Genomic DNA, 25,972 nt, shown 5'->3' with positions numbered 1-25,972 from the left:
GTATATTATTCATGGTACTACTACTAAGTATGCATGTCTTCATCTGTGTGTCACATTAATTCATTCTCACCATTTTATTCCATTGGAATGTAGAGAACACTTCATGTGTTCTTCAATACTCAAGACATTTTTCTGTTCCCTCTGGTGCAACTTGGACTTCTTACCCACTATGAATTAGTACAATTAGGTTTCTCCATCTTAGTACATTGAGTATATGACAGGTTAGTTTGATCTTTTTGTTATTTGTGATCATTGCTTAAATACAAAAGCAAAGCAATACGTTCGAAGGGCATTTACCTTTGTCTTGTATCATACTATTCTGACTGCCAATTAATATCAGACCAAGATTTGAAAATTTATGCTTTTAAGTTCATATGTAAGATTTTTGTTGCCCGGAGCTAATGTTATGATTATCCTGCAAAATGTTTTATGTCTGTAAAATCTTTGATAATTATAAAGAGTAATTGAACTGCATTTATGTCTATACATACGTTTTGATGGAAAGATGAGTTTTTTCTTGTATGTAGGGAAATGGTTGAAGTGAATGGACACGTCAGACTTGAGAATCATTATAGTCGAGTACATGTGCAGCTGACTGGAAATTGTATGGAATGGAGACAAGATCATACTTCTCAAGGTGGGGGGCGGCTATCTGCAGATGTTTCTGTAAATATTCCTGAGCAAAAATGGCATGCAAATTTGAAGATTATAAACATCTTTGCTCCGGTAATGTAGTTTCTCTATTGCTGTAATTTGACTACAAGAACTGGGTTTCATTGAACTTGTTCTACTTGAATATGGCCTATTTTTATCCATATTTTGAACTGATGCAGCTGTTTGAGGGAATTCTGGACATTCCAGTCACATGGTTGAAAGGCAGAGCTACTGGTGAGGTGCTTGTCTAAATCCCCTTTAGTTATCTTTCTAGAATTGTATTTGTCTCCAGATTTTTTTAAAGTAGCGCATTTCTTTCCTGTCTTTTTTCTTTACTTTAATGGATAATTTTCAAAAGAGATCAAATAGTATCTCTATTTCTTGAAAGTTCAATTAAGAGTTCTTATTTTTCTGTCATGCCCTAATGAATTGTCATTGATTCATTTGGAACAATATTAGTGGGTTGTGTAACTACCTCATGGATGTGAGAATGCTCAGATAATGCCGTAGAAAATGTTGTAAATAATTTCTTGCAGCTGTGATACCAAACTTCTTTATTTTTGGTTAAACATCAACTTCAACTGCAGTAAGAAAATTTGATGCTATCTGTACATGCAGTGTTGAAAACATTAGAATAATTGAGACACAGCATATCTATGTTTCATATTCATGTGTAATTGACAAAAATAAAAGTGAGAATGTGAAACTATCTGAAGTCACAGAAGACGACATTTTTTCTAGTTTGATGCCGTTGAGGAATTGTAAGTTGTTTCAATCTCTTCATGTATCTACTGTAAGTCGTATAGTTTAAGATACTTATGTCCACTTGTCCAAAATTTGGTGTAAGATGAAGATACTTGAGATCCAGTTGAATGGTTGTCAATGGATATTCCAAATCATTGGAAGTGATTTACCTTTTGAAAATATGCATAGGTTAAATTCACATACTTTAAGAGGTATAGAAGTGATAGTGAATGGACATTCCACATCATTAGAAGTAACCTACCATCTAAACTATGTCTGAGTTAAATTCACAAGTTTTCAGAAAGTGATATATTTTAAGAGGTATAAAAGTGATTTATCTTTTGATGCTTGATGCATTAACTTTAAGAGGCTTAGCTGATTAAATTGACCTCTTTTCCCATATACATATACTTATCTCTACTTGGCCACATCTTGTTGTAGGATAACATACTTGCCATCCAGTGACGGACGGATCTAAATGGATATTCCAAATCATTCGCATTTAGAAGTGATCTACCTTCTGAACTTTTGCATAGGTTAAATTCAGAAGTTCTGGAAAGATCCTTGCATATACATTAGACCCTGGACTGCCCTTAAATGGGGCAGTCCGAGTCTTGGTCTTTCCTCGAATAGATAAATACCAACCCCTACATACTAATCTAGGCGAAACTACAGTCCTTGTTTTGGAGTAATTTAAGAATGGTCCAGTATGTACTGTCCAGGCAAAATTTCATTCTTGTTTTGAAGTAATTTATGAATGGTTTTGACTTTTAATTGCACCACTGTCTTCCATGCTTGTTGGAGCAACCAATATTTTGTATATATCAGTGGTACGTTGCACACAATTGTTGACCACCCTGTGCTGATGCCATTTTTACACTTTACAACATGATAAAAACTCATGAAGCTGTCTTAAAGTGAAAAATGTGCTTAACATCATGTTAATTTTTATAGAAACTGATTTCTAAAATTCTTACCTCTTTAAGAACATGCAGATTCTCAATTTGTGTCTTAAACTTAGTTTTTGGTGGGGATTGGTTAATAGTTGTCAGATGGCAGATGATGAGCAACTTTAGGCCACAAAAGATGGCAATTGTTTTTGTATTTTTTTTTCTTTTGTCTCCCTTCCTTCCTCTCCTGCCCCGTCTTCTTGTCCATTCCTTTCTTCCTCCCTCTTCAATTTTCTGCCTTTCTTCTCTTTTCCCATGGACCATTGTCAGTTAAAGTTGGTTGATTATTTTTGATGCCAGATTGCTTTTTGACTGGCTGAAAACAATATAGATCAAGCAAGTTGGAGAGAATTGCTGACTCCTGCCAGATATCTTAGCAAGGCCATCTGCAAAGTCACTGCTTTTTGGAAAACAGACCTTTTCAGGGTTGACTCTGTAAATTCAAGATTTTTGCATGGGCCGTCAAATGAGATTACTTTTACTTCATGGGTTTTAATTGGTTGATATCTTCAATAACATTTTAGGTCTGATATATCCTTGGAAGTTTTTAAATAAATTGCATTTATGTTGAAAATGAACTCAATCTTCTAAGGGCCAGTGAGTCCACTGTTAGGTTGGTTTAGTTGAGTCTTCTTGTCTTTTGGTAGCATTATTTGATGTGAGGTTATTTCCCCTGTTAAAATACAATATTAAAAAGACTAGCTATTGGCACTTTATAGTTTATAGTTCATTCTAAAAGGAATATAGCTTCTCTGTTAAATGTTGTTTCTATAATTTCTTAAAATATAGGGATGGTTATGTTCCCTATGTTTGTGTGTGAATTCTACAAGTTATTCCTGGTTTACTTTGACATGTGGTGTAAATATCAATCCTCATTTATGGATTTTATTTTATTTTTCCATTATCTGGTGAAAAGTGCATGATGTTTTGATGGTCCTACTTGTGGTTTTCAAGATATTCCTGCAGACTATAAATTGTGTCTGCCTGACATTCATGTTGGACATTTGTGGTACCCTGTGAAGTTCTGAGTAATATCTATGTCTTCTAGCTTCCGGATTATTTTACGAATGATGCAATTTATGCAATTTAACTGACATGATATAATTTTTGTTTTTCTTTTTTGTTGTCAGATTCATATTTGCATGTCCAGAGGGGATAGTTTTCCAAACATCCATGGCCAGCTTGATGTGAATGGGCTGTCTTTCCATATACTAGAAGCCCCTTCCATGTTTTCAGTATGTCTGATATCCATGACCTGCTTACCACTGTACAGGTTATCCTGGAAGATGACATCATGCCATGTTATCTGGCATTCTGCTGTTTTTAACTGTTGATGGAAAGGAAACATAAATCGACCTGAATAAAAAGATGCCAAAGTTCAGTCTAATTTGCAAGATCTAATGATTTTAAATCAATGATTTATGTCATGATATATCATGAGTATTGTTATCTTAAATTCTTCTGTAGTATCAGTTGGATGTCAGAAAAGTGACATTGGTTCCTAGAATGTTGTTGCTTGGCCAGAATTGGTATGCAAGTTACTGAGTGAAACAAATACTGCAAGTTTCTACCACATCTATGTTTGGAGTTTGTAAAACAGAAATACAAATTAATTTTTAGCAATTAATAAAAATATCAGAGTAAAAACTATAAAAACACGTTTCATTGTTATTCTTGTACTCATACCTTACTATTTGCTAGATGCAGTAGTAAGTATACCTTTATCCTTTCTTAACTACTTAAATCATAATTAAAGGATAAGATGAACTTGTATGTATAACTAATTTTGCTAGCTTTAGTGTTATGTCACAGGTAGCCAATAGGAACTGGTTTGTTATGATAATCCATTAACTTTTCAATTTTAGTGTTATTTACATTAGCTAAACCTAAACAAATAACGTTAGTATCTTCTTGTTGAAACCAATGTGAAATGAGATTTTTGCTTCAGGAGGTGCAAGGTTGTCCATGTAGCATGGATGATAATTTTTGGAACTATTTTATTCAGAGAACTATTGAATTTGCATGTGACAACATTTTTCTTATAAGAATTTGCATGTGGCAACATTTTTCTTATAATTCAGCAGACATGACATGTCTTTTTTGGTTGGAAAAATGGGTCATCTGGGCAATTACTTGTTAGTCTGCACCCTGCAATTCTCACTTAATAGAAATGTGTTCTGAAATTAAGCCTAGCTAATAACAACCACCTGAACTGGCAGATGTGTTCATTCTGTAGTAAAGTCATGGGTGTGTTTGGAGGGATTGTATTAGCAAACAAGCTGCTGTAGAAAACTTGTTTTTTTGGTGGAGACGAATTCCTTGCTTTGTAAAAAATGGAATGGTGTGATGTTAAATTTTACACTTGTATGCAGGAGCTGACAGCAAGTTTGTGTTTTCGTGGCCAAAGGATATTTTTGCACAATGCAAGTGGCTGGTTTGGTGATGCTCCTCTAGAAGCTTCTGGTGATTTTGGTGTAAACCCTGATGATGGAGAGTTTCATCTCATGTGTCAGGTAATATGTTGTTTGTTGAGGCGTTACTGACTCTTGGGATACAAAAATGGCATGGTTCCTCTATGCAAAAAGTCAATTTTAATATATATTACTGACGACTTTGGTGATTCTGATAATGCATTTTTCAGTGTTTGTTCAGTTCTTGAAATTATACACACATCAAACTTTAAGCTTGAACAGTTATTAGATGGTTGCTTACTAGTGGTTATATAAATTCATTTATTTGGATTATCTTTTCTTAGCATTGTCAACTGGATTAATGAATTTAAGATGCATATCTGATTATAAGCGGATAATACTTTCAGCTTCAAGTCTTCCTTTCATAATTTAGCATGACTGTTTCACTAATCATTTTTATGCATAATGCATGTATCAGGAGGAATAATTTTAGAATCTGCAATAACTTTGAAGTTGAAAATTTTCACAATTCTGAGACATTTGTCTGTAAATTAAGCTTTTACACTTAACAAGTTTGTTTATGTAAGACCTGATTTCTGGTTATTGACTTGATTGAATTTTGGCAACAGAAGCTACCATAAGAATGGTTAAAGATATAAAATGAGATTGTTGCCTCTTTATGGTTAACGCTTAGTATGATTGTCAATCGTTTTGGATTGCAGACTAAAATAATTTTCTTGAGTTTATTTATTCCTAGTAAAATTTTTCAAAGAAACATTGCCTACGACATTGTCTGCTTCAATATCAATCCCCCTTGGAGACTAAACATTGAACAGTGTTGCAAGGACATTGGCATGGGAATCTGATATGGACACATATACAAGTGTCAGATTTGTCAATGAAATGGACAGGAGTTGCAGGGGTATGCAGGAGAGGAGAAAAATAATCTAGGATAAAAAGCACAATAGCCATTTTCTAATAGTCAGAATGTGCAATGTTGGGAATTAAGATTGGGAAAAACCTTAGAATTTTATACTTCTTTACATTGTTATACTTTTTGAAACTAGATTGATATAATTAAAGAATCTGAAAAATGTCAACTTGTGGACGCATGGAGACATATCTAACATGCTGAGTTGGTAAGGGAACGAGTCCATGCAACACTAAAACTTCAAAAACTGTCGAGTGGATGAAGTGGATTGCAAAAGTGTCTGACTAGTTAATGTGAGGATCATGCTGCCTTAAATTTATGTTTTGAACATTACAGAAGTTCAAAACTTCAAATATCTCAAATACACTTCGTTCATATTCTTTTTTAAGAGACTGAATAATGTGGGTCTAAATTATAATGGGTTGTAACTTTGATATTACCATTTTTAAAGATGCAATAGATATCAAATTTCTCATTTACATTTAGTTAATTTTTCTTCTTTGCTGATGTTTAGTATATTTCTATTGTAGAGTTGGTGTCTTCCACTCATGATACTGGTTGGCATTTGCCTAATGCTTATTTGATTATTTTATCCATACATATGTGAAATGTAAATGAAAATAGTTGTCTATAAAAATAGAGCATAAAAATTCACTTCAGAATATACATAAGTTCATTTTTTTGAATTATCATCTCTTAATTTGTCAAATATATGTAAACAGGAACCAAAACCTTTCCTAAGATTAATATGTACATAATATCATTTGCCATGGATACATCTACATGTATATATCCTTTGTAATACGATGCGCCTACATGAGTTTCTTAATGTTGTATGTTACCAACCATTTTGAAGCAAGTTTGACTCCTGTAGCAGCCAAAATCCTGCAACTGCTACTTTGGGCCTCCTATTGACTTCTGCAGTACACTGATTATCTGAACTCTGAACTCTGCAGTTCTCTCATATACATGATCATTCATTCTGTTGCATGCCATAATGACTTTATGCCGAAATCTTCTCATATTTTGAATAGCTTATTCTGCAATTATTCTTGTGAACTTTCTGATGGTTCCAAATTCTAATTTTCAGGTTCCATGTGTTGAAGTGAATGCGCTTATGAAAACTTTGAAAATCAGACCGTTGTTATTCCCGGTATATACCTTTGTTAAATTTGCTTATAAATTTTTTTGTTAGTATGACAAACGCATACCAATAAAGCCTTTTGTTAACAGTTGTACTGATATGCCATTTAACTTTTGCACTTGGAAATTATGAAGTTATACCTTTGTTTCATTCTGAAACAGTAGTCCTTGAGTATTACATTCTCGTTGGAGTTATGACTATTCAATTATTATACACTTTGAGTGTCATGGCTTCCTACAGTTTAGTGAAATATTTTTATTGTTTGTTATAATGTTGCATATGTACTATGATGTCCACCCATAAGTAAACCTAGAAGGCAGAGAAAATGATACTCTTCTTCCTACCTTCATAGTTTCTCTTACATGAAATAGTAGTTCATCTGAGTTCCCTTCCAAATGCAAGTGTCATTTGCCTTCTGCAGTATCTATGCACAATTGTGAAATCACTTCATTGATATAATATATTTTTTCACACCTTGTCACCTATGTGTTTAACTTGTAGCATTTTTTCAACTTTGGTCTTTCTCCATTTTTCTAGGAGGCTCTTGTCCAAAATCAGTCTCTCTGTCCTTGCTTCATATGGTCCTGTATTAATTTTTTGAAGCCAGCACTCTTTTTTAATATGACAAAGGCATATCAATAAAGCCTTTTGTTAACGGTTTATTTTGTCTCTGTTGAACTGATAAATCATTTAATTTTTGCACTTGAAGATTATGAAGTTATACCTTTGTGCATTCTAAAATGGTAGTCCTTGAGTTTTACATCTTGTTGGAATTATGACTATTTAATGATTATTCACTTTGAGTGTCTTGACTTCCTATTGTTTAGTGAAATATTTTATTGTTTGTTATAATGTTTTACATGTACTAAGATGTGCACCCACAAGTAAACCTAGAAGGCAGAGAAAATGATATTCTTCTTCCTACCTTCATAGTTTCTCATACATGAAATAATAGCTCATCTGAGTTCCCTTCCAAATTTAAGCGACATTTGCCTTCTACAGTATCTGTACACCATTTTGAAATCGCTTCATTGATATAATATTTTTCACCTATATGTTTAACTAGTAGCATTCTTTGAACTTCAGTCTTTCTCCATTTTCCTATAAGGCTCTTGTCCAAATCAGTCTCACTGACTTGGAAATTCAATTCTGCATGTGGTTCTATACATTTTTTCTATGGCAGCACTATTCTTATATTTGATCTATGCCCCAAGTTCAGGTTCATGTTCGTTCACCCTTTATGAGAATAGCTATACAGTTTTGTAGCCCCTTTATGTATTAAGCTAGTTATGCTCTAGCCAGGCTTTGGAATTGGAATTTACTTTCCCATAGATGTGAATTGGCACCTTACTATGACATGCATGTTTGTTTGTTGTCCTTAACTCCATTACTGGTTGCATATTGCAAATGTGTCATACCCATACATGGAAACTATGCACTACATCTTGATTCAAGCCTTTACCTTTTGTACATCTGATGAACAACTTTTTATGCTCTAATTTCTGTATATTCTGAAGTTACTTTTTATTGTTCTTTTTGGTTCTTGATGTGCCAATTTTGGAAGCAACACCTTTAATTTTCTTCTGTTAGACCCTTTAACATTCAATTTTGAGTTAACCTATTGTAATGATGTAGTTGGCTGGATCTGTTACGGCTGTATTCAACTGTCAAGGTCCATTGGTTGCTCCTATTTTTGTTGGAAGTGGAATTATATCAAGGAAGACTTCTCAGACAGTGTCTAGTTTTCTTCCATCTTCTGCTTCTGAAGCAGTAATAGAAAATAAAGAGGCTGGTGCAGTGGCAGCATTTGATCGCATTCCGTTCTCACATGTATCAGCCAATTTCACCTTCAACCTTGATAATGGTGTAAGTGGCATCTGCATAACATATGTATGTGGAAGCACATACATTGTCTTGTTTTTTGCTTTGGTTGCTTGATAGCAATCTTTACCTTTATACATTTTTCTGTTACCAGGTTGTTGATTTGTATGGCATCAGGGCTTGCCTTTTAGATGGTGGGGAAATCAGAGGAGCTGGCAGTGCCTGGGTTTGTCCAGAGGTGCTTGGATCAAAATATCCATGATCATTGTTCTTAGGGATAAATTTAGTACTTGATTTGCTGCTTCGATTTACATTTCCATTTTAGCATACTTTGAAATGATATGATCACATGCTTCTGTTCACATATTATGGAACTTGATTTGACTTTTTCTTTTTGGAACTTGATTTGATTAATGGAGATCATTGACTCATGAAAATGTGTAGAACGTTGGAATAAGGCTCAGTTGTTAGGTGATGGTTCACAGAAGCATAATGTTATTAGTAACAGGTAAGACTTGAGAGGTCCTTATCACTTGGATGGAATTTTGAGATTTTCTTTTTGCAATTTGGCAAGGTTTAAAAAGTTAGGCATAGCAAGAATCTGGTGATTAGCAGGGAATAGCAGAAAGGTTTCCAATGTTAGGTGCAAGTTAGAAGGATGTTTTTCTTGTTGATGAAATTGGTGATAACAGTTTTCTTCCTTTCTTGAGTTTTTTAGTTATGCCATTCAATTTTTATGAACTATTTGTGCACTGGTTTTTTTTAATATTATTTAATCATGTCTCTTTTCATTAATAGTTATTTGTCTTTCTGATTTTCACACAACTATTGATCCTTATGCAATCAAAGCATCCAGAATGATAACCTATTTTATTGGTTCAACTTGAATTGTTTCTCATTTACAATTTTTGCATAATCAATCTCAAGTATGAGAATTAATTGAGGATACATTCACTTGAAGTTGAAGACCTTTTCAAGAGACCAATCTTTAGTTGACATGTGTCAATAGCAGTTTGTTTTTCCTCTAAGTACTTTGCTTCATTTATCCATGAGTAATTCTTGGTGCAAAATGGTGAAATTCCCATTTTGTGACGAGTCCCAATTTTGTAGAAACCTAATCCCTTTTTGATGCATCATAGTCGATAGTTTGTAGATATATGAACTGAAAGGCCTATCGTCGATACGGAAAGTACATCTAATGATTTTTGTTGTAACTCATTATTGATGAACATAACCTATATGTCATGCCGCTGTTCCCTTTTGTTGAAAGTTCACCTTGGCCATTGAAGCTCTTGAATGGACTTGTGGGAAAATTGTTGTTAATTTAATCATGCACTCAAGCTAACAAAATGTCTGAGTTCAGTTGACCGATTTGGTTGATCAAGATGGATGGTTGCCTATTGTAAAATTTGGTTATTCTTTTGTGTTTTTTTGTATGTTGCAGTCTAAATGCTTTATGGGATGGGTTTGTGCTTACAAGCTTTAGTTTGTGTTGTTGCTACTTTTCATCTAGCAACATGAGAAATGGGGTAAAGAGGTCTTTGCTATCAAGGTTCAGCGCACCACAGCATGCCACTCGGTACGGGTGGTATGTATTAGTTTGATAGGGGACTGGTATGGGCGGTACCTATTGGTTTATCGGTATATCCCACTATATTATGTGTCGGTATATCGGTATGGTTCGGTACGTACCATACCAATAGTCGGTTGGTACATCGGTGCGGATCGATAAGACGAATTATGCTTGCTATAATATTTTATCTGTTTACTACCTTCTGGTTGCATTTTTTATGCCTTTGAAACAAAATTGTGTTTCTATTTTTGTTTAGGTTTTACATATGCATCCCGCAAATTATTGATTTATTGCACATATTACCTCTCAGAAGTTGCTATTTGCCCATAAACTTACCAATATATAGTATATTTGTACCGATGCCCTTCTCCCATTTACCATTCCTCAACTTTACTTCTTTTTCTATAAATTGTCAAAAGACAATTTTAACTTTTTTTTTTTCATTAGTGCCTTTAAAGTTGGGACTCTTGAAATTCTAATTGTTTAAGGTAATGCAGGATAATTTTTTCTATAAAGAGTTTTGGTTAAATAAACTATTTAATTGATAGATGTTAATTGGAATCTGCACCGAGGTGCATCACCACAAATATGCTATATCTCAGAGTATATATATACAAATATCAACTATTAACGGTTTGAGGGGTGGATATACAAATCAGTAATTTTAATAGGCGCTCAGGTGCTCGGGCGAGGCGAGGCCCGAGTGCCTCGCTTCATTTCCAGGCCGAGCCCAGGCGCTGGGCGCTTCAAGCGAGCGCTCGGGTTAAACCAGGCGACCGAACCAACGTTTTAGTTCTGGTTCGGTCTCCGGTGCTTTAGTTGGTTTAATCGAACCAACTAAAGCACCCATATCAGCCTTCCTCTCATGACTTCCCAACCCTAACCTTGCTCGTTGCTACCGTTGTTGCCACTCCCACTCCCGCTGCTCACTGCTACCGCTGTCGTTGCTCGTTGCTACCCTTGCCACTATCGTCGGTCGCCGTTGCCACTATCACCGCTCGTCGCTCCTGCTCCCGCTTTCACTGCTCGCTGCTACTACTGCTGCTGTCGTCGCTCGCCGCTCCCGCTCCCTCTGTCGCTTCTTGCTGCTACTGCTATCACTGCCACTGTCGCCGCTCGCCTCTCCCTCTCCCGCTCCCGCTCCCGTTGCTGTTGCTCGCTGCTACCTCTTCTCACATCGACTCAATAGTATACTATTAACCATGGTTTGCAGTACCGGTCCGACAGGCTTCCGATACGCGGACCGCCTGTTACCGGTCTGGTACTGTAGCAGTACTGTAGCAGTGTAGCACTGCTACAGTGCTCGGCACGCCTGAATATACCGCTCGGTACACCTGGTGTACCGAGCGGTATACCGTACCGTACCGGTACCGAGCCCAGGTCGAAACTCCGGTACGGTACGGTATTGCGAACCTTGCTATTAACAGTATATTAACCGTATACTGTTAACTGTATACTAGTAATAATATTTTTTTTATTTATTAGATTAATAATATATTATTTTGATTTTAATATTGCTAATTTTTATTTATTTGAAATTATTCTTATTGTTTTGAATTTTGAGATTTTTTGTTAATGTGATATTGTGATTTTGTAAGATTTTTTAATTTAATATCATATTTTTATTTAAATAATTATATTTATTAATTATATTATATATTTTTATATTTTAGCGTCTCGCTTCGCTCGAGCGAGCACTTGGGCGAGTGCCTAGTGCCTCGAGCGTTTTTGGACCTTGGCGCCTAGCGCTTTTTAAATCACTAATACAAATAGTCAAATACAACTTTTTCTTTGTTGTAAATTTGGAATGGAGATCTTTTAGAAGTTCAGGTTCTTTTCTTGGGACAAACCACACGAAAACATTTTGTCAGAACCCTTTCATTTTGTAGAACAAAGGAATTTATTTTTTGATAATTAAATTCTTGCAAAAGTCCATCTTGTATGGATCAATCTGTTATTTTTGTAGCTTATGTGTATGGTAGTACTTAATTATACAGCCTGATTACTGTAGTCCATAACTGTGTGTAAATTTAACAGGGGGAAGTAGATGACACAGCCATGGATATAAATTTGTCTGGAAACTTTGTACTTGATAAAGTTCTGCATCGATATGTACCCAAAGGTGTTCAGCTGATGCCACTCAGAATTGGGGAGCTTAATGGAGAGACCAGATTATCTGGTTCTTTGTTGAGACCGTAAGTAATTTGTTAATTATATGCATGACAATTACTGTTGCTGGTTTAGATTTTTTTTTTTCATTTTTACCTCCAATTTCGCAGACGAGGTGCAAACGAACAAGGAATTCCCAGAATTTAAGATTTTCTGAAACTGGGTAATTCTAGTTGGATTGTAAATGCTTTTATTTGATATATTATCTCTTTCTTACGATGTAGGAGATTTGATATAAAGTGGGCTGCACCAAAAGCTGAAGATTCATTTGGTGATGCACGCGGGGACATCATTATAACTCATGACAACATTACAGTCACTTCATCATCAATTGCATTTGATTTGTATACTAAAGTTCAAACATCGTATCTTGCCGATCACTCTCTACGCAATGAAACAGCAAATAATAGGAGAGTGATGCCTCTGATTGTTGAGGGAGTCGACTTAAATTTACGTTTGCGGGACTTTGAACTTGCCAATTTTATTTTTTCCAGTACTTTTGATTCACCTAGAACTTTGCACTTGAAAGCAACAGGGAAATTCAAATTTCAAGGAAAGGTCGTCAAAACCTCAGAAGGCATTGATGATGATATAATTGAATGCAAAGGAAATGGTTCAGAGCAGAAAATTGTTGACGGTGACATTGCAAGACTTGTTGGAGATGTTTCTTTTTCAGGAATTAGTCTTAACCAACTTATGTTAGCACCTCAATTAACAGGTTCTCTTTGTATTTCACACGGTGCAGTTAAGGTAAGATTGTCAAATTTACACAACACACTGGTTCTTTGGGAATTTTGTGGTGATTAACAATTATTTTGTTCTGATTGCTTTTGGAATTTTTATGCTTTATTATGTATATGTTTTGCGTGCATTTTTAATCAGATGTCATTGGTTAGATTATCACTGACAACATAAAAAATTTGGTTTAAAAAATTCATAAAAGTTAGCATTATGTAGTCCCAGTTAAATTACCAAATTAGGTTCTTATTGCATCATAGCTTAAATTATTTGGACTGGTGCAAAGCCAACTATCTCTGGAGCATTAAAGTTCTGTGATGCAATCTTTCTGGGGTGGTTATAGATGATTTAATTGTCAGATAAGAAGCAAGGACGTTTTGTGCTTGATGAATTTAGGGCCTTGTATTTGCTGTCACATAAAATCAAGGACATCCATGCTATAAAAGAATTTTTAGATACTGAAATCATTCACCAAAGACAAGGTAATAGAAGGATACAACTTGACTCTGATGTCATCATCTGTTGAAAAAGAAATTGAAGTTAGATCTGCCATAGGTTTAGATAAACAATAAGGAGGTGACTTTATGAGTTCATATGTGGTTTGGACATAATTGATTTTGATGGAAAGAGTATATTCCTTATCTTGTTGTGAATATTGTTTTTGAAGATAAATTACTGAAATCCATTCTATTAGAAATTTTTTTGCATAATTAATTCTTCTAGAAAAGTAGTAGGTGTTGCCGGTTAATTCTATGGTCATAAGAACCCAGACAATTGTTATGTTTGTGGCAAACTACAGTTAAAACTTAGTCCCCAGTTGATATGTCCATTTAATGATCTCAAGTAGCTCAATGTGAACTATTATTTTTTAAATATATACACACAACGTTTGAAGAAGAATGATCTTTCAGACACTGATTAATCTGATGGAGTTCGTGGGTCATGGATATGTTATATGGGAGTATAATTTTATGGAACAAAGTATAAGGAAGTATATATTTTCAATACCTGCAGAATCAAACAATTAATTTTTGATTGATACTCTAGCAGTATATATATCGTTGTTTCATTTTCTTCTTTTTTTCCTTGCTCTATATTTACATATACTTTTTATTTCCCATGTGGATTTGCAGTTAAGTGCTGCTGGGAGGCCCGATGAGAGTTTGTCGATTGAAGCGATTGGACCTTTTTGGTTTAGTACTGATGAGGTCATGCAGAATAGAAAATTATTATCTGTTTCTCTTCATAAGGGGCAACTAAAAGCTAATATCTTTTATCAACCTCATACTTCAACTAATCTAGAGGTGTTTTAATCTTTATTTGTTGCATTTTGCAATTCCAGAAATACTTATTTGTATCTTGTTAGTTCATATGTTTCATTGGACGTCAAAATATGTGTTCTCATTTTAATGTCCATCATTGTAAAGGTGCGGAATTTACCACTTGATGAATTGGAATTGGCATCTCTCCGAGGAACAGTTCAAAAGGTATAGTTCTATATGTAATTGTTGCATACTACAACTGCAATATTAAGGTATTCAAATAGCTTGAGGTATTCAAATAGTTTAAGGTGGTTATCATGTTACGGAATAGAATTATTTGGAATCACCAGAATTAAGGTATTCAAATAGCTTGAGACTTGTTTGGTCCAGACATGTTCTTGGACAATTTTACAGTATTTACTGCAACAATTATTCTCTTTTCTTCCTCTCTTTAGTCTCTTCTCCGGTAACTCCTTGGGAGTTTTTGTTCCTTTCTTAAGTGAAGAAACACCATTTGAGAGGTGTAATTTTGAACAAAACTAAAATTTAGGACCTATAATAACCATTGGCAGATCCTGCACCTAGACTTGTGACTATTTTGTGATAAATGATAATTAAAGACTAAATTTAATTGCAAGAAATATATAATTTCTATTTTGAAGTTAAAGTAATATACTCTTGTTGAGATTTTATCTTGTTATGTGTTGGTACTTGGTATTGTTTACCAGATGATTTCCATTGCAGGCAGAACTCCAGCTTAATTTTCAAAAAAGAAGGGGCCATGGTGTTTTATCAGTTCTTCGCCCAAAATTTAGTGGTGTGCTTGGTCAATCACTTGATGTGGCTGCTCGATGGAGTGGTGATGTTGTTAGTGACCTTTCTCCTGAATTTGCAGTCTCTAATACGTGTTAGCTTGAAAGATCCTTTAGCTAACTTATTAACATGTAGTAAAGATTGTTTCTGTGCATATTGGATGTCATTTTTTCACTTCTGTAAATTTAAACTGTACTCTTAGCACTTAGGAATTAGGATCAGTGAAACTCCAACACTCATTGTGGGTCGTTTTAAGTTGAACATCACCTCAGGCCTGTTTGCTGCATCATTTATTTTTTGGACTTAGATAAGATGATAATAATGGAGAAACCTGATATGTATTACCATTAAAAAAAGTGGAAGTCCTTTTAGCTGCCAAGCAAGTCATTTTTTATAAAATTTTTAGTTCCATGAATGGGATTGAAGTTGTTTGTTTTTTCTGTAGGAAATTTTTGTTTTGTTTTTGGTATCAAAATATGACCACAAAAGTTATACTGTACATAATGTAGCAATTGTTCAGAAGGCTACTTGAGGACAAATTTGCATGTTAGTTGAAAAGCATACATTCCCTAGATTATTTTGGGAGGTTTCATTTTTGTTACTAAGGCCCATGACCCTAGCGTCTAAGAGAATAGGGATGCCATGATATAGAAGGAAGGTATCATGGGATTTGTGTTTAATCTTGAAATCCATGAGAACATGCTTTAATTAAAGTTTTATTGTTTTTGCACTACAAAATGTTGGTAGATGAGTTTCTAGATATTTTTAGAAGACACATATATAATCACTCATAATGATAATAATATATTTATCTCAAATGATTATATTTTCCAATATCTTGTGAAATGTGAAGGAGTTTTTTTGTTTGTTCAAAATTAGTTTTTAATTTTTTTGAAATATAAAATTATTGTCTTGCACGATCCTATTGCTGCGAATCCAATTTGTCCAGTGACTCTAGTCCTGTTATCATTATCTATTGAATCATCGTCTGATTTTGATGTCTATTCCAATCTTGCAAACTTCAATTGGCAATATGCTAGTGTGAAAATCTTTGTTGATAATCTTGGGGTTGCTGACAAATCACAACACATTTCTTATGCCATATTTCTTGTTCATTTTATTAAAAAGATTAGAAAGGAGTCGAGAAAGAACAATGTACTAATGAAAATAAGTGCAGTTAGTAGTGTTTTCTAATTGTGCTGATAAATTAATGTTTTCCCATGTTATATTTCCTGTCCCATGCTGTACATACTAGTTCAATTGAACATAGGGTTACAAATTTTCAGGTTTGAGTGGCATTAGTTACCAGCTGATTGTTATCTGTGTGGTTGTTAACGGTTGAAATTGTTTCAGAACTCAACTGGTTCTGCTCTAGGTTGGTCAAAGCCATTCAATTTTGGCCAATTTAATCCAAATACATGGATATTATGGTGAGATGTTATATCCCCCCTTTTGAACTTGACGTCCAACTCCCTCAGCTGTCACCTTCAATTGGATCTGGCTGCCAGTTATCCTTACTCTCTGAACATTGATTGTTTCTAGCCATTTGAAAGTTTTGATTGTTGGATAGAAAGAACAAAGATAAGAGTTACATGCTAGTTAGTTTTTACTTCCATATTTTTGTACTGTTTTTCTTTTTTTTCCCCAATGTTTTTCTTGATCGGTATCAGATGCTATGCTGATACCAAGCCAGTCAACCTGCAACCTGTACATTACTCATGATTGAAATCGTTGGTGCTGACATAATAATGTGTAAGGTGGAGGATGGGTGGTTGCTCTTAAGTGTTACCTTGTTGGAATAGTGAATTTCTGACCATACCAAGCATCATGAAATGGAAGCCAAATTTGTGGTTTTAAGGATCATCTATTTCTTGTTGTTAGTTTCAGTGTTATCTGTACTTTATAACATTATGCATGGAACTAGATAACAAGTGATTTAAGTTTTCACTAAAACCCATATTAAGTAATTGATTTTGTTTTCATATATAAGCATGGATCAATTATGATCTCTTACAACAATGTGTGCTAGTAGTCGTAGGTCGCTCTATATTTGAATGTAGTTGCATGATGGCACATAATTGTAACCCAAGGCACACAGATACATCCATGATTTACCCATTTGGCACCTATTTATGATGTAATTTGTAAAAATTCATGAGTAAATGGGAATTCAATTCTTTGTAATTATTTTTTCCTACGTATATTACAGTAAACCAAAGCCTTGTTAAATTGTATATGAATCTAAATCCTCAAATAAACAACTTCTATTTTCTTTTACCTAGGCACTCTTAGTTCTGGTGAACTTCCAGGTAGTTATCTATCATGTCATAAGCTGAAACAATTCATCATCAAGCTGAGTTTCTTGACAGTTCCAACTGCGTTTTTTGGTTGTCAAGGATCCAGTGATGTCTTTCTTCTCATATTGCATTCAGTGTTGATTTTAATGGAGCACAACTATATACTCTTTGAAAATAAGATTATGACTTGATTGTTTGCACTCCAGTTACAGTATATATGCTGAGGTTGTTGAGGTTAAAGTATACTAGCTAAGATGCTATAGCATACTGTGCCTTTTTTGCATGACATTTCTTTGAAAAATAAGTTCTATGGTTCTTTATCCAAGGATTTGTATGCCCCTCAATATGAATTACCGGTCAGCTGATGGTCCAGAGTGCTGTGTTTATAGGGAGTCATGTAGTACTGACAAATGAAAGAGAGGAAAACTTTCAGAAGATCCCTTTCCTTCCCCTCCATCTTTGGAAGGAAGCAGTTCCTTTGTGGAGCTGTTTAGGTCAGAGCAGATGATTGAAGATTCCAGCCCTTGACCTTTCAACTTCTCCTCCTCTTCTTTGTCCTATCTCTCCACTACTCGGTTCCAGTCATGTGATTTAGGGCTCAAAATTTTAGATCAATGCTTTGTTAAAACATATGTTGTCTTACAGGTCCATATATACCATATGTGGACCTGTTTAGTTCCCTTTCAAGTCAAAACGTATATTACATGCCTTTAGATGCTGATTAGTTTCATTTGTTATTCTTTGAACTACTGCCTGCCTGCCTGGTGCCAGTGGTATTTAGGAATACTGTATGGTTTAACTGCTATACAGAAATACTGCATGATTTGGGTGGGTTTGTGTACTTGTAGCAGGTTAGATTGGTAAATACCAGTCAGTATGCTTGATTCTAATGGGTATGTTTTCCTGTGGTCTACTTTATAAACAGCTGGTGAACAGTTTCCTATTATGTGATAACTCATGTTGCTTTAGAAAATTATTTTTGAGACACCACTTTGATATGAATTTTCACTTTTTATTGTGATTTTTATATTAATTTATGTAGTTTTACTAGCTTATGTTATAACAAAAGCTGTTTCCCCCTTATGTTTTGCAACATTTTCCAATGGTCTCACAGATTACTGTTGAAAAAACTGTTCTTGAGCAAGCTAGTAGCAGATATGAACTCCAGGGTGAGTATGTGTTGCCTGGAGCACGTGATAGGTATCCTGGTAACAAAGAGCAGGATGGCCTATTTAAAAAGGCTATGTCTGGGCATCTTGGTACCGTAATTTCTTCAATGGGAAGATGGCGAATGAGATTGGAAGTTCCTGGTGCCGAAGTTGCTGAGATGCTTCCCTTAGCAAGGCTACTCTCTCGAAGCACTGATCCTGCTGTGCAGTCAAGGTCTAAGGTATCGTTTAGCTATAGTTAGCTTGTCTGATGAAGCTTTCTGATGACATATATATTAGATAAGGTGCAAACTTTACTGAATGAATCTGTGAAAGTTGGTGGAATAATTCTTGTATTTTTACATATCTTGTGAGTGAATAGTGTATTTGAAGTGCATCCTTAAGTATTAGAATATAACATGTGTTAGATTTTGACTTACTAGTTACGTACTCTTGCATCATTATTTTCAATTTGATGACCAGTTGTCAGATATGGTCGTTATGACATTTAACTTCTGCAGCCCGTAGTTATATTACACATACTGAAAGACTTATGCCATCAAACACGATTAGAGTTCATGATTGTACTTGTTTTACTAAATAAATTGTCAAGCAGATGAGCATGATGCTAACTCAGCCAGTTCTTTTTTGCAATAATGATGAATCTTGTGCACTTATATATCATCATGAAAGAGTGCGGCTTACCGGAGTATGTCCTTTCTGTATAAAAACTAAAAATGAAGTTCTCATCAAGTAGATCCAGTACAAGTGTATATTATCCCCCATCCCACTCTTAAAAAAAGAAGGGAGGCTAACTGGTCAAGAACCTGATAAGTTTGCCTGTATTTATGGACAAAATTGTGCTGGGAAAAAAGAGTTCGATTTTTGACGATCCACCATTAGATTGTTAATTTTTGTTAGGATCCAATTTTCTTATATTTTTCTAATATATTGTTATAAGACATTTCATAATAATACAAGCATTTTTTCTACTTTGTAAGATTTGAAGTTTTTTTTTTCTTAAGCTCTGGATACATAGGAATATCTCATGTGAATTCTTTACTTATGTTCTAATTTTCTATGTGTTTTGGATTTGTTGCAGGAACTTTTTATGCAAAGTTTGCAGTCTGTTGGGTTTTGTGCTGAAAGCCTTCATGACCAGCTGAAGGTATTCATCTAAGCTAACACTTCACATAAAGTAAAGTACATGGAAATACAAGCGCTTTAATATCAAGCTTTTTTTTTATACTAGGCCCAGTATTAATTATATATTTAGCCTCTTGGATCTTCATCTTAAATTGTTGTTAGTTGAGATTCTTTTGCTCTTAACTATGATGTCAATGATACTCTTTCATACTGCAGGGGTTACAAAGCTTTTTCAATTGGTCTGATGATGACAGTATTTTTGAAGACATTACTCTTCCTGGTTTAGCTGAACTTAGAGGTCATTGGAATGGTTCTCTTGATGCTAGTGGAGGTGGCAATGGAGATACTATGGTAAGCATTACAAGGCTTCATTTAGAAGAATTGAGAAAGACATGTATAAAAATCCAAGTAATACTTGAAAAGAGGCATGAAGAGTTATTCTGAACTTTTATATATTTGCCTAGTCTAAGAGCTAACTGGTTTGTTCTGTGCAGCTTGGTCTAATAATAAAAGAAATTCATAAGCTTACAATATTTTGCATGCATTTATGAATATATTGCTACTTATATGCCTAGCATGCATGGTTTTTTCTTCACTCGTGACTTTGAGACATTTTACTTCCAATATTAAGATTTCCTATATTGCCTTGCAAATTCTGTCTCGAGCATGCTTATAGGAATTTTAAAATCCCGTGATAATTTTATCTGATGGCAACCAGATACTTATATTGTTCAAAGTGGACATTTTTCGTATTTTATGTCTTGTGCAGGCAGATTTTGATTTCCATGGAGAGGATTGGGAGTGGGGGAACTATAAAACTCAGCGTATCTTGGCAGCTGGTGCATATAGCAATCATGATGGTTTGCGATTGGAAAAATTATTTATCCAGAAAGATGATGCAACCCTCCATGCTGATGGAACTCTACTTGGACCAGTAACAAATCTTCATTTTGCTGTGCTTAATTTCCCCGTTGGCCTGGTCCCCACTGTAGTTCAGATTATTGAATCTTCTACCTCAAGTTCAATACATTCTCTTCGTCAATGGTTGACACCGATAAAAGGTATTTTGCACATGGAAGGAGACCTTAAAGGAAGCCTTGCAAAGCCTGAGTGTGATGTTCAAATAAGGCTTTTGGATGGCACTATAGGGGGTATTGATCTTGGACGGGCTGAAATTGTTGCTTCAATCACCTCAACCAGTCGATTTCTCTTCAATGCTAATTTTGAACCTGTCAATCAGAGTGGTCATGTACATATTCAAGGAAGTGTTCCTGTGACTTACGTCCAAAATGAATCAGAAGAAGAAATTGAGAAAGACATGGTTGCTGCAGGGGGAGTGATTCGAATTCCTGTTTGGATTAAGGAATCTGAAAGAGGGTCTTCCGAAGACATTAATGAAAAGAAAATTAACAGAGATAAGATTGAAGAAGGATGGGATTTACAGTTAGCAGAAAGTCTAAAGGTTTTAAACTGGAACATGTTGGATACTGGTGAAGTACGCATAAATGCAGACATAAAAGATGGTGGTATGACGCTAATAACAGCCTTGTGTCCTTATGCCACTTGGCTCCATGGCTATGCAGATATTATGCTTCAAGTAGGTAAATTGGGTATACATTTCATGATCCTTTTAGCTGTATTGCTTCATATATAGCCTCAATTTGCTTGAACTATTGCATTAAATTATTTCCATTCTAACTAGATTCTGGATGCTGATGGTTGATTTAATGCATTGTAGTCATTCAGTAAACAAGCATATGATAATTAAGAGTCTGGTTTTCCTGACTTTTAATGCATTTGATGAAAATAAGTCTGACATTATTTTTACTTGCTATCTCTTTTGAAGCTAGTTCAAAGTATCTTAATACAATTTATTTGCAATAGGTTAGGGGAACTGTTGAGCAGCCAATTGTTGATGGCTCTGCATCATTTCATCGGGCATCTGTTTTTTCTCCAGTCCTCAGAAAGCCACTTACAAATTTTGGAGGTACTGTTCATGTCGTGTCAAATAGATTGAGCATCACATCAATCGAAAGCAGAGTGAGCAGGAAGGGAAAGCTATTGCTGAAAGGAAACTTGCCTCTTAGATCTAGTGAATCATCTATCAACGATAAAATTGATTTGAAATGTGAAGTTCTAGAAGTGCGAGCCAAAAACATTTTCAGGTCTATGCCTTTCCTTGCTAGACTAGTATTTTTTTTTTCTATTGGAAATTATGCCTTGGAAATTTTTTCAGTATTCCATTACTTTCTTTTCCTATTTGTCTACTTATGTTCTTTTTGTTTATTTTTGGGCTAATTTTGGAGAGTCACTTTGTGTATCTTGAGGCACACATGTGATTTGTATGGAAAATATTTGAGGTACTTGTAGGATCAAGTAACTCTAATAGAATAACTTTTGGCTACTTTTAGATGAGATCTGGGATGCGTGCAGATGGTATCATAGTGGGACCTCCCGACAATCAGGTGTTATATGGTAAGAGCTAAGCATGTGTGTTTAATTGATGAAGACCATGACCATTAGAGGGTTCTGTTGGGGCAGGCCACCTGTGGTCTGTGATAGTGATTGGATCTTAGAAGCCTGCTTCCTATGCCAAGGCTTGAGAGGGTAGGAATGGAGAGCACATAAGACTAGGAATGTGTTTTTACCTGGACCGGTATGTATTGGTTGGTATTTAGCTGTGCGAGCATGAACCGGGATGCAGATCACCCTTCATCAGGTGATCCAGGTGGGATATAGGGCTTGCTGGTTGATTCATAGTGATTCACGGTTTTCTTTTAATTTAGGGTTAACCCTAACCCGTCATCTTCTCCTCCTCCCCCTTCTAGTACCATGGTACATATTGGCACACGATGTGTCGATATGCTTGTGTGGTATGAGGATCTGTTATAGTGTATATTTAGTCTCACAGGATGTGCTTTATGAATATTTTATTTTTTTTATTGACCTGGGAATTACAGTGAAAAAAATGTAACTTGTGGCTGGTCTTGTCGGATGAGATCATGGATCCTTTCTTTTAATTTCTTGTGTTTTTTTATATTTCTGTACTATGGTTATAATTGTTTGCTATCTGTACTTCTACTCATTGTTATGTTCAACTGAATAATATTATTTTTAGCATATATTGTGTTTTCTGACATGCCATACTTAAAACACAGTGGCCAAGTTGACAGTCAAATGCAGATCATGGGCTCTATATTGCAGCCAAATATTTCTGGAATGATACAATTGAGTCGTGGGGAAGCATATTTACCTCATGATAAAGGAAATGGGGCTGGTTCTAATAAATTGATATCAGGTCGTTCTAGTTTTCCGGCTGTTGATTACAATCGAATGACAACTTCAGCGCAAGTTTCACGGTTTTTTGGTTCCTTTCCTACGTTACGCAATAAATGGCCTCAGTCTGCAGGTGCCACTCTAAGTTTAATCCTACATTACATTAAAGCTTTTTCTCTTGATATTGGAGAAATGTTTTGATTTTTCTGAGGATTATCACATCTTATAAGTATTTCAATGATGGTTAGCTCTCATGAAAATTACTTCTGATATTTGTTTTATGATAAAGATCAGTAATATGTAAAATATCTTTTTTTCTCTTTATAGTTAAGGAACCTGTGGTGGAGAAGAAAATGGAGGAAGCAATCATTAAATCTGGTGTCGATGTTCGACTTACTGACTTGAAGCTAATATTGGGACCAGAATTAAGGATAGTGTATCCTCTAATTCTCAACTTCGCTGTAAGCGGTGAACTTGAGTTGAATGGTATGGCTCATCCCAAATGTATCCGTCCCAAAGGGATTTTAACATTTGAAAATGGAGAAGTCAACTTGGTTGCCACCCAGGTGAGCTCATTGTTTGTAGCTACGGTACATTACATGATTCATGAATAATAAAATGGAAAAGGCATTTCATAAAAGAAATAGGACAATGGGCCATACTGCTTTTATTTACCCTTATATTTCTTGTTGCAATTTTCATGAATGATGTTTGTTTTTTCTTATGCAATCTCAGGCCAGGCTTAAACGTGACCATCTAAATATTGCCAAATTTGAACCTGATCTTGGTTTAGATCCAACACTAGATTTAGCTTTAGTGGGATCTGATTGGCAATTAAGGATTCAGAGCCGGGCCAGTTCTTGGCAGGACAATTTGATCGTAACCACAACACGCTCTGTGGATCAAGATGCTCTGACGCCTACTGAGGTAAGAAATGTCTGCCAAATTGTCATTATTATTTATCAATAGTTGATTTTCAGTGGTAAATCATAGAACACCAAAGGTTAACTACTAGGCATATTGCCCACCATTTCTGTCATTTAAAACATATTAAAGGAGAACATATAATCAAACTTCATATGTGTAACATATAAACTTAAATGTGTAGGGAATTCACTCTATTCTCATGTGACTAGAGTGAAATGTTAAGTGAGACTTCTCTCAGAACCTACAAGATTGCAAAGATAAATCATTCGAGAATGTTAAATTGAAAATAAAAAATATGGGAGAATGCTGTACAAGTCTAAGCTCAAACTGACTAAGTTACTTTTTGTATATGATACAAAATATTCTAAGGAATTTAGACACTTCTATGGAGACTAAATTCAAAGGCCATGATTCAATCATTCTCAACACAGGTTCGCTGTTGAGGGTGCCAGATTGCTTGTGCATAAACGTCACGAGTTTGTACTTGACACCTGGTCTTTGCATCTTTCCTGACTAAGATGGTAGATGTCAAGTGATTTTGATTGCACTGCAGATCTTAAGTGATGTTGATCATACTATACTTTGTTAACAATCTTGTAAAATAAGAAAATGTGGGAAATTTATATCATCTTATCATATTGGAGCTGATGTATAGTATCACTACTCTTATTGCCATGGAAATTGTCCTAGAAAGATGGTTTGAAAATGGAATTGCTACATGAAAAATCCCTCTCTTTACACAGGGTTACCCTATGAATTCACAGAAATGTGCTGGAATATTTATTTGCAGCGATTTCAGTTACTTCTGTTTCATTGTCTTAGGGTTGATTTAGATTTGGGGGGGGGGGCCTAAATCCTTTGTTGCTTTGACACTAGAATCAGAAGTTTGCTAAACCAGCAAGCATGTAGCCGATTAGATTCACATTTTGTGTCAGGAAATATATATATGTATGAATGTATGTATGTATGTGTGTGTACATACATACATACATATGTGTGTGTTAAATATAGTATTAAGTAATTCAATAACTGTTGCAGGCTGCTAAGGTTTTCGAGAGTCAATTAGCAGAGTCTTTGCTGGAAGGTGATGGCCAGCTAGCCTTCAAGAAACTTGCAACTGCAACACTTGAGACGTTGATGCCCCGAATAGAAGGCAAGGGTGAGTTTGGACAGGCACGATGGCGGCTTGTTTATGCTCCCCAAATTCCAAGTCTGTTATCTTTGGATCCTACAGTTGATCCACTCAAGTCTCTTGCCAATAATATTTCTTTCGGTACTGAAGTGGAAGTTCAACTTGGGAAAAGACTTCAGGTATTATCTAATCTCATTGTCATCAGTTTTTTTATTTTCGGTACTGGTTGGCCAAATGTGCAAGGTACTGAGATAGAGATAGAGAGCATACAAAGTTTGTGATTGCTTCAAAACATTTGGTTAACTTTGTGTAAGCGAACTGATCTACCAGAGCAATTTTCTCTTTTTTAATGTTTTGCTGACTTTTTCAGGCCTCAGTTGTGAGACAGATGAAGGACTCAGAAATGGCAATGCAGTGGACGTTAATCTATAAGCTGACAAGTCGTCTTCGAATTCTCTTTCAATCTACACCATCCAACCGTCTCCTTTTTGAATACTCTGCGACATCTCAAGACTAGTTTGCATGGGTTGCACAGCCGGCTAACCCTACGTGACCAAATCCACAGCATTTGATGGTTGAGAAAAGGACTCTAAAAGTTTCATCAGAATGTTCATGCTGAAGCTTTTGCAGCAGTTATATTTATTCCTTGTATATATTTAGTGGATGTGGTATTCTTTTGCCTACAAATTAGTAGGTCTGCTTATATGTTTGAGACTGCTTCTAATTGTTGTACAGGCTGATTAGATATCAAAGAAAGGAAGGAAATAGAAAAAGTAAAATATTTTTCCAACCCCTGGATAATGGGGTAGTGTTTCTCGTCTCTAAAAAGATAATAG

At 35.2% G+C, this 25,972-nt stretch overlaps 1 protein-coding gene across 1 annotated transcript in view; it reads left to right on the top strand.

Moving 5' to 3' along the window:
- Positions 1–25,926, top strand: part of LOC135649387 (protein SUBSTANDARD STARCH GRAIN 4, chloroplastic-like) — a 28,461-nt gene extending 2,535 nt beyond the window's left edge. The window contains exons 3-24 of the mRNA XM_065167675.1: positions 528–726; positions 834–893; positions 3,479–3,583; positions 4,721–4,861; positions 6,781–6,843; positions 8,470–8,700; positions 8,810–8,893; positions 12,266–12,423; positions 12,622–13,147; positions 14,269–14,439; positions 14,563–14,622; positions 15,142–15,264; positions 18,622–18,897; positions 19,758–19,823; positions 20,018–20,152; positions 20,571–21,398; positions 21,686–21,966; positions 22,960–23,210; positions 23,405–23,643; positions 23,813–24,004; positions 25,043–25,315; positions 25,507–25,926. Of these exons, the coding sequence (XP_065023747.1) occupies positions 528–726; positions 834–893; positions 3,479–3,583; positions 4,721–4,861; positions 6,781–6,843; positions 8,470–8,700; positions 8,810–8,893; positions 12,266–12,423; positions 12,622–13,147; positions 14,269–14,439; positions 14,563–14,622; positions 15,142–15,264; positions 18,622–18,897; positions 19,758–19,823; positions 20,018–20,152; positions 20,571–21,398; positions 21,686–21,966; positions 22,960–23,210; positions 23,405–23,643; positions 23,813–24,004; positions 25,043–25,315; positions 25,507–25,653 (4,609 nt within the window). The 3' untranslated portion in view covers positions 25,654–25,926. The remainder of the gene's footprint in view (positions 1–527; positions 727–833; positions 894–3,478; positions 3,584–4,720; positions 4,862–6,780; positions 6,844–8,469; positions 8,701–8,809; positions 8,894–12,265; positions 12,424–12,621; positions 13,148–14,268; positions 14,440–14,562; positions 14,623–15,141; positions 15,265–18,621; positions 18,898–19,757; positions 19,824–20,017; positions 20,153–20,570; positions 21,399–21,685; positions 21,967–22,959; positions 23,211–23,404; positions 23,644–23,812; positions 24,005–25,042; positions 25,316–25,506) is intronic.
- The last annotated feature ends 46 nt before the right edge of the window (positions 25,927–25,972 follow it).

This window comes from Musa acuminata, chromosome BXJ3-9 (assembly GCF_036884655.1).
Source record: "Musa acuminata AAA Group cultivar baxijiao chromosome BXJ3-9, Cavendish_Baxijiao_AAA, whole genome shotgun sequence".
NCBI classification, from domain to species: Eukaryota; Viridiplantae; Streptophyta; class Magnoliopsida; order Zingiberales; family Musaceae; genus Musa; species Musa acuminata.
This window is presented reverse-complemented; position numbering and strand designations above follow the sequence as displayed.